This window comes from Drosophila sulfurigaster, chromosome 2R (genome assembly GCF_023558435.1).
Source record: "Drosophila sulfurigaster albostrigata strain 15112-1811.04 chromosome 2R, ASM2355843v2, whole genome shotgun sequence".
Classification (NCBI taxonomy): domain Eukaryota; kingdom Metazoa; phylum Arthropoda; class Insecta; order Diptera; family Drosophilidae; genus Drosophila; species Drosophila sulfurigaster.
In genome coordinates, this window is record NC_084882.1 from 15,676,086 (window position 1) to 15,688,566 (window position 12,481).

General features: G+C 38.4%; 2 protein-coding genes and 1 long non-coding RNA gene across 3 annotated transcripts; 2 read left to right on the top strand and 1 right to left on the bottom strand.

Moving 5' to 3' along the window:
• Positions 1-200: 200 nt before the first annotated feature.
• LOC133839073 (pre-mRNA-splicing factor ISY1 homolog) lies at positions 201-1,420 on the bottom strand. The gene is made up of 4 exons (XM_062270403.1): positions 1,287-1,420; positions 1,198-1,220; positions 972-1,132; positions 201-905 (listed from the first exon to the last, which is right to left on the bottom strand). Exons 1-4 carry the CDS (start codon positions 1,287-1,289, stop codon positions 268-270), a joined length of 825 nt encoding a protein of 274 aa, XP_062126387.1. The 5' UTR covers positions 1,290-1,420; the 3' UTR covers positions 201-267.
• Positions 1,421-1,800: 380 nt separating this feature from the next.
• On the top strand, positions 1,801-4,387 carry LOC133839075 (ADP-ribosylation factor-like protein 8). Its single transcript, XM_062270404.1, has 4 exons — positions 1,801-2,015; positions 2,598-2,752; positions 2,823-2,984; positions 3,042-4,387. The coding sequence occupies exons 1-4, from the start codon at positions 1,893-1,895 to the stop codon at positions 3,160-3,162; spliced, it is 561 nt and encodes a 186-aa protein (XP_062126388.1). The 5' UTR covers positions 1,801-1,892; the 3' UTR covers positions 3,163-4,387.
• A 376-nt stretch (positions 4,388-4,763) lies between these two features.
• Positions 4,764-6,374, top strand: LOC133838491 (uncharacterized). Its single transcript, XR_009893954.1, has 2 exons — positions 4,764-4,838; positions 4,892-6,374. It is a non-coding gene; the product is annotated as an uncharacterized LOC133838491 (long non-coding RNA).
• The last annotated feature ends 6,107 nt before the right edge of the window (positions 6,375-12,481 follow it).

The window sequence follows — 12,481 nt, forward strand, 5'->3', positions numbered from 1 at the left end:
TGATTACAATGTTGTATAGTTCTGTAGTTACTTCAGATATTACTGGACATTCTGAAATTGAATGCTACTTAGAAGCGTCCTTCAAATTTCCTTGAAGAATTCAAGTTCCAATGAGTTGATGCTTTTAAACAGCTTGTGTACTATTATAATAACTTCTGAACTTGCATACACATCGATTGATTAAGAAGTTTGAAAATGTCAATTTCTAATTTTGTAGCAAAATAATCTATTCAATCATAATTATTATTAAACATTTGTTAATTACAATCAATCATCGACTGTGTACTTTTGCAGTAACTCTAATTTACGTTTTTGCAGCAGTGCTTCTTGGACATCCTGCTGCGTGGGCACTGGCACATGGGCAGTGAATCGTGGCGCCAATAAACCCAATGGATCTGGATTTTCTGCGGCACGGGATTTGGCATCCTCGGCAGCTTCACGTGCCGGCCCTGATAGTGGGTAGATATCATCATCCTCTTCGTCGTCGTCGGGGATTATGCGTCCATCGCGTGCCATTTTTTCACGCCATTCCTGCACAGCTTTTTGTAACGCAGCTCTTTCGATCTTCTCTTCGAGTGGAATCAACACGCCATCCTCGTCATCTCGGTAGCCATAGTACTCGGCATCAATGTCTTTCATCAGTTCGCCGCGTGTTTTGCGTGGCGGTGGCGGTGGATCCTGTTCGAAGAGCTCTCGTACACCAGGCAAATCTTTGGCCGCTCCAAAGTATTTGTAGCCACGATTGCCCGGCACCTCGCGTCCTTCTGCGTCGAACATCTTTGGACCATATCGTCGATAGTGCGGACCGCCGAGGGAGGATATCTGATTCTCCCAGTGACGTTTCTCGCGCAGTAGTTTGTTGATTTCATCGTTGAGATCACGTATGCGAAATTCTCCCAAACCGGCTGCGAAGTGCATTAAAGCGACATTAAAAATATGGAAATAGTCTGGTTTAACGATTGTGCACTTACCATTTTGTATCTGTGCTACTTTCTTGGATATTTCACGAATGATTTCTAAGCGAAACTTTTCACATTTGGGCAGATCGCTGCACTCTGAGGCCAAGTAAGGCCGGCGTTCCTTTTCACCTGACTCGACTTCTTTGGCCGCTCGCCATCGCGCCAACGTTGTCCTGCCGGTAAAATAACAAAAATAGTATTAAACTCATGGTATCGCTTGTGTAGGGCACATACTTACATTGCCTTTTCCGCATTTCGTGCCTAGAATTGGTACAATTTTAATATATTTATTAGATTCATAGCAATATAAATAAAACGTTTACTTACCATGTTTATTTATTTGTTATGATTGTGGCGGCTAGCCGATAATAGAGTTATCGTCCATGGGCCAACAATTGCCATTCACCATGGACTATTCAGAATTTAAATTTAATACTCATCGATAACACATTGTCACATAAACTAAAAAATGTAGTGAATTTGAAATAATACAAAATATTAGATATATTTAGCAATACCTAATAAAATTAATTCGTGGAGTTATTTGTGCTGTTGTATATTATTAATGCAGAAAATAACAGCTGTGCTATGTTATCATTTGAATGACAATTTGAACCAGCTAACAGCTGTTAAGTGAAACTTTTTTTCAGCTGTTCATTAAATCAGAACATAAACAAACAGAACAAATATTTATTCAACAAAATAGTATTGCAAACCCACTAAAACTGTTCAATTTATAAATTTATTATAATTGCATTGTATTTTCATACAATGAACGAAATGAACAATGGCCGGAATCAGTTGATTCGGTTCCGCTAATAGTTCGATTGAACCAATTCGAATGATTCGATACAACAACTCTACTGCTGTGCTGTGCTGCCTACGCCATTTATTTTTTGCAAGGGAAAAAAAATTAACAAAACAGAATTTAAAATGCTAGCGCTAATCAACAGAATCCTGGACTGGTTTAAGAGCATCTTCTGGAAAGAGGAAATGGAACTGACGCTGGTCGGCCTGCAGTTTTCGGGCAAAACAACGTTCGTCAATGTTATTGCAGTGAGTACAAAAAATTTCGCAAAATTGTCGATGGAACGACAACGATGAGTGTGATGAGGGGCGGCGGCTCTGCTTTTGAAGGGAGAGTGGTGGTGGATAGCGGGGGCAGCGTGTGAGCCGCAGGCTATGACAATGCAGCAACAGCAAAAACAGCCAAACAAAAAAAGTATAAGAAATTCCAATTCTAAATCATCCGTCAGGCAGGCAGTGCGAAAGAGAGGGAAGGCAATTACAAATCGCCGTTTACTATTGATTTGCCTTTTGTGCAGACGTCATACAACACTTATCATATACGTATTTGTTTGTTGTCTGTTAATTTCAATAAATACAAAATCGAATTTAGCACTTTGTTTATGATAACACGCGCTCTTAATCATCACCAATGATGCTGGCCTTTTTTTTTATATGTTTACATATATGCATAAGTGACGCCATTATCAGCTGTAGCTTGACTTTTGCTGATAAGTCGCAATTGAAACTTGTATTTGAAACTCTATATATATATATATAAATAATGCGGGTTCCTTTGTTGTGGGTTCATTGTGGCAAACACAATACTAATTGCCTTATGATTCTCCACAGTCCGGCCAGTTTGCAGAGGATATGATACCCACAGTTGGTTTCAATATGCGCAAAATCACCAAAGGCAATGTGACCATCAAGGTCTGGGACATTGGCGGCCAGCCACGTTTCCGATCCATGTGGGAGCGTTATTGTCGCGGCGTTAATGCAATTGTGTAAGTTCAAACTTGACCCCTCACTCTATTTGCATCTGTTGCTAACTAATAACAATACTTTCTCTTTTAGTTATATGGTGGATGCGGCTGATTTGGACAAGTTGGAAGCATCACGCAACGAACTACACTCTCTGCTAGATAAGCCGCAACTGAATGGCATTCCAGTGCTCGTCCTGGGCAACAAACGTGATCTTCCAGGCGCTCTAGATGAAACTGGGCTCATTGAGCGAATGTGAGTGCTTCACTGCTTCTGTATTCACTGTGTACTTATTGTGTATTTGTTCTGCAGGAATCTTTCGAGCATACAGGATCGGGAAATCTGCTGCTATAGTATTTCGTGTAAGGAAAAGGATAACATCGACATTACGCTGCAGTGGTTAATTCAGCATTCGAAAAGCCAAAGTCGTTAGAGAATAGCCTAACTTTTACACATACACACACAACACACATACACAAACTTAGGCACTCGCGCATACACTGAACAACTATATTAATTTGCAGTATCTATCTATATATATATAACTGTATAACTTTACTTTGGAGTAGGCTGTTAATTGATGTCTGTGAGTGGGGCAAAAAACTATTGCAATGATTGTTTACATGTGTGTTTTGCGGGGGGAATATAAACTCGAATTTTTAAGTAGTTCTCAAAGTTAATTCGCAGAGAAACAAAATGCCAATGGATTCTGTTAAAAGTCTAGATAAATATGCACACATCTAACACGATCTCCCAAACAACAACAATAACATCACATGTACACAGCGAGAAATCGCATAGTATTTTTGCAAAGTGCTTTTCAACATGTTCACCTCCCAAAACAGTCTTTAATTTTTGTGTCTATACAATATTGATTTGTTGCATGTCTCAACAATAGTTAGGCTTATGTTTAAAGTTTATTGGTGTGATTATACAAAATATATTTTATTTTTATCATTTTATATATATATATAGAAATAAACAAATACAAATAGAAATTATGATTTACATTTGTAATTAACACGCAAAAATAACCGTACATAATATTTATTTATAAATTTCATTTTTGCCTAGCGAAAATTAAAAAAAAGACGTTTAAAACTATATTATATACCACATTGAAACAAATACAAATATTAATAATGTATGTATGTGTACATGAAAAGATGCGTGCAACAATATAAATTAAATCAATCTTTTATATGCTTAATGGCCAATTAAAACAAAAAAAACACTACCCGTATGTACATCAAATAATAGCGCATTTTGCATAGGAGACCAGTGTAATATACATCGATTGTTCGTTTGTTCTGTTTCTGAATAAGTCAATTTTGTAAGCGTTAGATCCTTTGCTTTAACCACACATAATGCAAGCGCCGGCACGCTTTTTGTATCATCCCTGTAACCACACAAAATATTTATTTGATTTTACCAATACTTTAACCAATTCAAATTATAAACTATAATATAAAAAAACAAATGGGAAAACACTCCCTGAGCGAGCAGAGCGTAAAAGAAAAACTAATAAAGACTATTATAAAAACCATATAAAAGAGAAAAACAAAAACGATTATTAAGAATCCTACTAAGATGAATGCTAATCGACTGTGAGATACTTACGTTGCAAATATTTCGAGAATAAATGTGTTTTCAAATAACCCCAAAAGTATGTTATGCTCAGTCACAGCCAAAAAGTATGCTACAAAAAATGTTTGAATTCAAAGCGGAAGGTCATTTCCGCATGCAAAACCAGGGATGCAAAAGGAGGTAATTTGTATTATTTTTTTTTGCAAAATTTAAGTGTTAAACATATTTTGCTTGTGTCTAAAAATTGGGGTTTCCAAAGACTAAATGTGGAGTATTTTAGTATTGTGGTTACAAATTTAACAGATTGAACGTATAAACGAAGCATTTTATTTTTGTTGCTTTTAGAATACTTTTTATTTTAAATATTACATTTTCAAAATTGGTAGCAAATTTATAATAATTGGAGTGTACTTAAACCGAATAATTGGTATATGTGAAATACAGTTATTTCGGTAAAATTTTAATAATGAAAAAGTTTTTACAAGTTTATTTTCAATGAAACTTTTTAACATTACTTAATAGGTAGGTTGTGCTAAAAAAGTAACTATCTATTCTAACTATTCTTTTTATTGCAGTAAAAAATGCTAGCTGAATAACCACTCAAAAAAAATATGGAAAAAATACACACAAAATGAATTCAATGATAAGAATGCTGTCAAACCCATGAATCACGGACAAGTGACAACATACTCGGAGCTGTTGTCCTAGGCCCAAAGTGAGCATCAAATATTCCAAACATATATTCTAAATAATTTATAGTCGCATTTGAGGCGCTGCACAAGACTGGTAGTTGTACAATATTTTTTTTGTTGGCCACCCAGTTGTCGGGGGCAGTCGGACAATTGATCGATGCATCAGCAAAATGCGAACGCAAACTCGTCGTCTGTATGAACGCATAAATACTCTTTAACGGGCAGGGCACGAACCCAGATCGAGAGCCCTTCTGCTGCAGACGGTGGCACTTGCAGTGCCAGTCGAGAATCGGTAATCGGGAATCGGGAGTCGAGCCTAATTAGGAATTCCGTGTGCAGTGCGAGTCGCAGGCTTCCAGGAATACGTGTCAAGTGTTTGGTTTTTTGCCTGCACTTGGTTTGGATTCATTTGTCTTTGCTCAAAGAGAGGGGCGACGGGGTGATGAGGGGATCACTAGCACGAGTCGTGTGACTCATGAGCAAATATTCTCATGCCTGGCGTGGTTTCCTGCTTCCTTTGAGGGAGAGAGTGATGCGGTAGCTACGCAGCAGGTTCGCTGCCTAAGTCTTTTGTTTTTGTTTTTTTTTGTGTGGTGTGTTGCTACGTACCCCTCGTCTAATAATTCAAATTGAGTTAATTACACTTTTAAATGCTGGAAATTAACATTGCGCCGATAAGCATCTCGCTTGTTGCTTGTTTAGCCACAAGCCAACTAAACCTGGCCATAACTACAACTACGACAGCGACGACAAACGACGTGCCCCAAAAATTGTGTCCGAGCCCCAAGCCCAAAAGAAACCTCAGCTCAACAAGCTCATAAATTTTCATAAACATAACAAAATAAAATAAAGCTAAGAAGAAAAAAAAAACATACACACAAAACTAACATTACACACATAAAACTAACGAGTGAGTTGAAATCCAAAGACAAAATACATAATTTTTCTTGATACAATATGTTTTATTCGCGGGGAACCAAACTAAAGTTCTGTTTAATTTTTTTTTTTTTGTCTTAGCAACTTGTGCGACTTGTGCTGATTATATAATGACAATAAAACATGCCCAAAAACAACAGCAGAGTTGCCAAAAAACAATAAGAAATAAAAGAGCCAGCGAGACGAAAAACATTTAAATATTTTTGCAAGCAAAAACCGAACAAGATCATTTGTATGCGCCACCACAAACGCCATCGCCATCGCCATCGCCATCGGCATCGCCATCGCCAGGTCTGAGCCTGAGCCGCGTGACCACTTTGAAGAAAAGCCGTCAAAAACCGTCGAAAAACCTGGGCGGGGTGTTGACCATAAATATGCGCAGACATAAAACGCGTTATAATATATTAATTAGCCAATGCCAATAAGGCAACAAACAAACATAACACAAGACATAACACAATCAGAAGACAATTTCAAGTTAAAGCTGTCAGCGAATCGCATAGATTAGCTAATTGATGGCCACTATGCTTGGCCATTTGGGTGGGTTTTGCTTGCCTCGGCTGTCTTCTGTGCAAAATTATGCCTAAATATATTTTAATTGAAAGCATAGTGGTCACAATGGGCGAGTGAAGTGGTCGAATGGTGGAATGAAGCCCACCAAAAGTGTGTCTGGCCCAACATGCTGTGCCACCTGAAAAGTTCCTGGAATTGCAGCACTAAAACAAAACCAAAACGCTGCCTGGAACAATAAGCCAAACAACAGCAACAACAACAACATCAAGACGAAGCAGCAGGCATAAAGTTCAAACCATAACAAGATGAACAAAAGGTTCTGACTCTGACTCTGACTGTGGCTCTCTCTCTTATTCGCTGTCTGTGGCATCTACTTCGCCAGACTCGTGGGCAACAATTTTCATGTTATTCGCTTTGTTGTTTTTTTTCAGTTTTGGCTTAAAGTCGCCTGTCAGTAGCAGCAGCAACAACAACAACGACTTGGCCAAATGCAAATAAGTTTGTCTTCGCACTGGCTTTTCTCTTGAAATGGCCAAGTTGTCCAGTCGCCGGGTGGAGTCCGCCTATGTCTGATTTCCACCTTCAATTCCTTCGCTTCGATCTCTACTATGTGTGTCTGTGTGTGATTTATCAGCTATTTATCGCCTGCGCCATTTGCCTTCGCCTAGGCCATAGGTGAACCATAATTCACGCAACACCAACACACACACATACAACTGCTCCAGGAGTCTCCAAGAGATACTTGTAGCAAGGTTGCACTAATAAAGTTCTCAGGTGTGAAGATGCTGCTGCTGCTGTTGCAGCTTATTCGCTCGCTCCGCTTTAATTGATGACAACATCTTGGAATTTTCGTTGGTATTTTTTTTCCGCGCTCAAGTTGTCTTGTCGCCTTATTTCACACTCGCATTCCCAGTGGCCAAAAGACAGAAAGAGATGGAAACTGCTGCTGGCCAAGGGCATGGCCAAGATATCTCCGCTTGTGTATGTGTGTGTGTGTGTGGAGGGCTCACTGAAATCTCTGGCTGTGTGTGCTGAAATCTGTTAAATAATGAAACATTTGCACGATACTGGAATCGTATCGAGTCGCCCAGTCCAAGGCACAAACAACCACAAGCCACAAGAGCAACACAGAATCCGCAATTCAACAGTTTTGTTTGCTGGTGCAACATATCGTACAAGATTTCCGGGAATTGAAAACTGCTAAAAATCGTGTTTGATTTTATACATCGACAGTGTAGTGTGTTTGTGTGTGCCTTGGCTGCATGCAACTGTGAGCTGTGGTGGATACCTGCAGCATCTACGATATGCGTCGTGGTTCAACATGCAATCGCAACAAACGAAAGCAGCTTGATAACTAATTAAAACCAAAATATATGCAAATCAAAGGCCACAGATAGCAAGCCAGCTTCAGCCAGCAAAAGGAAGCAAAGTCTTTGTCTTTTTTTTCTGTTTGTTTAGTTTTTTTTCGGCTACTGTTTTCGGACAATTAAGACAGAGAGCGAGCGAATGACAGAGATGGAGAAACTGGCTGCCATAATGCAACAAAACGTAACTAAATAGCACACAAAGCGCATTGTGCAAAAATTAATTGCAAACATTTTGGTGGTCCTGACGTGGAGCCATCGAAGCCACCTATGGCCATGCAATCAATTCAAATGGATTTCACTCGAAGCACATTGCTTGCGATTTACGACAATCGACAATGCCTTCAGCTACCTTCGTTTTTTTTTTCTTTTTGAAGCATTTTTATTGGGTTCATTGTCGAGTCTGAGCAGCATCCCCAGAGCCAAGAGCCCAAGGGCCGTGAGGGCGTCCGATCATCCTCGTCGTCGTCGTCGTTGTTGTTTTGTGGGCAACGTTTTCTTGCCAAGGTGCGGGACATATGTAAAACAAGCCATGAACAACCGCAGACTGAGAGAGAGACTTGGCCAGGCAATAAGGATTCGGATTCGGATTCGGAAGTGAAATTTATTTTTGCATATCGCAAATTTTTTGCATTGTCTTCACTCTCGTGCTCCTGGGAAACTTTTTGCTCGCCGCATTTATCAAGGGGCAGTCAATTTGGCTTCGTCTTCGACTGCGACTTCGATTGTCACTGGGAAATTATCCAATTTTGTTTGGGTTTCGCATTCAATTGCGCCTGTCAATTTACAAGGCAGATTCGTTCGCTTTGCCCGCGACGAGTAGCTGTCATGGTGATGAATGCCAAGTGCGTGTGTGTGTGTTGGCAAAAAACAACTGCGCTTGTGTGTGGTCGCCACTACAAGAACAAAAAAAGGGGGAAGAGAACAACGCCATTGCTCTCTCTCTCTCTCTCTTTCTCTCTGTGCGCTGTGCTGGGCAATAAAAATCATAATCGCCAGCGGCTGATCAACCCGATCGATCCTTAAGTCCGCTGTTAACCCTTCCTTTTGTTTTTGTTTTTGCTTTGCTTCCGGAGCTGTGGTGGCAAGTCAAGCCATAAATGTAATGCCGCTGTTTTCATTTTATTATCATTTATCATTTATTTTGTATTTTGTATTTTTTTGTGTTTATTAATTGCATCAAGATCAGCAAGCAGCAGCAAGAGCGAACGCCGCCAGCGCCAAAGCCAAAATTCGCTAATGAGTATTTACCTTTTGGACAACGAAAGCAGAGCAGAGCAGAGGAAAGAGAAGCGAGGAGTGTGCATTTGGGCGTATGGTAACGGGGCGTATGCTTAATGCTAGATTAGTATCGCGGCAAAAAATGTGCGCTGAACTTAACGGCTGATCGCTCATAAAATTAATCAAGCTGCTTTAGGCTACTTGCAACGTTTTTACGTTTTACGTTTTACGTTTTGAATTTCGCCGTCTGCATTTTTTTTTTTTTTTTTTTGGGCTGGCTGTTATTATTTTCACATACTTTGGTGGGATTTCCTTTCCTTAACAAATTGCTTTTGTTATCGATGCCGAGCCAGAGTTGAATGTACTCCCCCATGCCACTCAGTGTTGCAACTTGCAACTTGCAACTCACGTACACGACACAATGCAGAAGACGGGCGGTCGCTCAATCGATCGCCTTGATCGACTTATCCTCATACAACAACGACGACGACGTGCCATTTGTTACATTATAAAATATGCTATATAATAATAAATTTTGTGGTGCATTTGGCCATAAATATCCTAGAGCCAAGAGACGCCTGATGGACGCGAGTCGATTGTCGATTGTCGACTCGACCAGCATTTGCATAAGTTCATCGCAAAATGTCAGTTTTAATTGAATTTCTATTGTACACGGACCCAAAGTTCGTCTGTCCATCATTCCGTCTGTCGTTTGCTTAATCGTAATAAACATGTCAGCAGCAAAGCAAACCAGCTAATTTGAGCGCTAGTCCCAAATGTTGCCTTTGCAGCAACTTCGATTGCTGTTGCTGTGGTTGCTGCTGCTGCTGTTCAAAAACCCGTCTTGTGGCACAGATCTTGTCTTTGGATGCTGCACTCGAAACTGCTGCAGAAGCTGCTGCACCAATCCCAGGCGCTAGCTTAATGCCATAATTTATGCGCACAACTCGCTTCGCTTTGGCGTTGGCTCCGCCTTTTGGCCAATCAGCAAGCGGGCCACTTTGCAGCTTGTTGTCTAGTCTGCAGCCACTGCATGCAACTGCAACAACAATATAACGGCGAATACGAATTCGAGTATTCGCTATTTTCCTCTGTGGGTATTGTTAATGGTGCGAAAACATCTCTGAATTCTCTGACTCTTATCGAAGTCACTTCAGCTATATAATCCCCCCCTTTGGAAAGTATGTGTCACCTTGCAGCACTTGCAATCTCTTGTTGCACATCTCTGTTTAAGTTTTGAACATGCAACCTTTTGTGCTTGCCTTAAATATGTTGAATTAAAATAATTATAAGTATAATTAGATTATAGTTAACAGAGGTTATTACATTTTGTCACGTGAGAAACACGGCTTGAACTTCCCTATCCTAAAATAACATCAAACAACTAAATACGAACATCTCTATTGTGAAGTTTGAAATGATGGTTTAAGAGACAAATGACAAGAAATAAATCTTCCTTGATTTATAAGAATTTTATTATATAAATATTTTAGTTTGTATTTACGTTTGAACAGATTTAACAGGGGTTTATTATTATCTGTCTTTCATTTTAATTGCTTTGTATTGTAGAACAATATTTTATAAGGGATTTTATATATGTACTATAGGCACAATTATAAAGATAAATCAGCGTTCTGATTAATTACTAATTATCTTTAATATGCTTTCAAACAAACATGCTAGACAATTTGTTTGTCTGCTCAAATTATTTTTACGGGAAAATATAAATTGTGAATCCACACAAGATACTTAGATTAGATATTTAGTAACTTTTAATAATTAATAATTAATTAATAATAAAATAAATAAAAATAAAGTAATAAATATATTAAATGTAAAACTAAAACGTATACTCTAAAAGTAGAAATTCTATTCAATTTAAAAATGGAAATTTACTAAGCTGAATAATACACTTCGGTTTATATCTTTGAATGGAAATAAATAAGATTCTAATAATATAATATGTAATTTTGTACGGCAATAAATGGAAATAAATTCTATGTAAAAATAAAATAAAATATAAACTTATACTCCAATAATTTGCTTACATTTTTATTCCAAAAGATGATAAGAAAATATTCTTTTCTATTAGATAAATGAAAATAAAATTAACTGTAACTAATAATACTTATTGTGTGCAAAAAACAATATATTGTGCAAATTTTTGTTGTCAATGTTTATAACACGAAAAATGGAAATAAATTAGATGTTAAGATACAATAAAATGTAAGCGAAAATTATTTATGTTTTTCATAATAACCTACATATTTTAAATAATTTATATCATTATTGAAAGCTATTTATGTTTGTGCTCATGTAACTTTGTGTTTCTCATTCGATCGCTTGAATTAATTGTCAAAGATCTAAGTCAAAGATGAATCGAATGCGTGATATAATACGATATTATCTGAGATATGTTTATGCAAATATAAATATATGATATACACGCTATTTCTATATATGTATGTATATGTATGTGTGTCGTGCGACTGAACTCACAAGTCAAGTGTTGACTGATATTTCAACGGTTGATAAAGTGTTTGATATGCCGAGATGCGATAAATCCTCTGGGCGATCAACTTCCACTTGGAAGTTTTGTGTTGAGTTCGCTGCTGGAGAGCTAAACTGCTGTCAAGACGAGTTTCAATTGATCAGCAAGTGTATTAAAAGGAATTCGTTGCAGTCGCAGTTATAATAGCTTTCCCTTTTATTGTTTTGTTGTCTTATTTATTTGTATTTTTTCTTATTTCTGCTTGTAATTTTTGTGTTATTGTGGCACGCTGCGGAAACATGAATTACAAATTTCAGTTCCAATTTTGCTGGCACGGAATTGCACCTGCTCTTGGCCAAAAGAGAGTGAGAGAGAGAGAGTGTATGAATGTGTGTGTTGCCCCTGCGGCTATTACGCAAGCGACGATGCTGATGAAGCAATAAAAATGCAGCGCGTGCCAATGCGGCAAGAAGGCCGCCAAAAACAAAAAAACAGAAAAACGGTGCAAGGTGCATCCATGTTGCAAGCGTACCACAAATGTAATTAAATGCCACACCACACTCGAAAGAAACATGAACAAACGAACACAACCAGATTAGGACGGGGAATGTTTGTCTGTCTACCGATCTTGTCCTAAGCTGTTTTATTTTATTTATTTTTTTTGGCCAGCGGATTAATGAATTTCTCGTTTTGCGCTTGACTGACAAATACCGAGGCACACACGAAGGGAGAGTTTTCAAGAGAGAGATTCTCGGTTTGTGGTTCGCATTGATTTCGACTGCGATTTTATGGCTGATTGGCTAATGGGCTGAGCGCAGCGGCTTTTTCAAGTGGTTGCAATTGCAATTGCAATTGTTCGTTTTTGTCGGTTTGTTCGTTTGTTCGCATTTTGTCAATTGCCAATTGATCTTTTGGGCAATTGATCCGCTTTACGCATTTGTGGGGTGC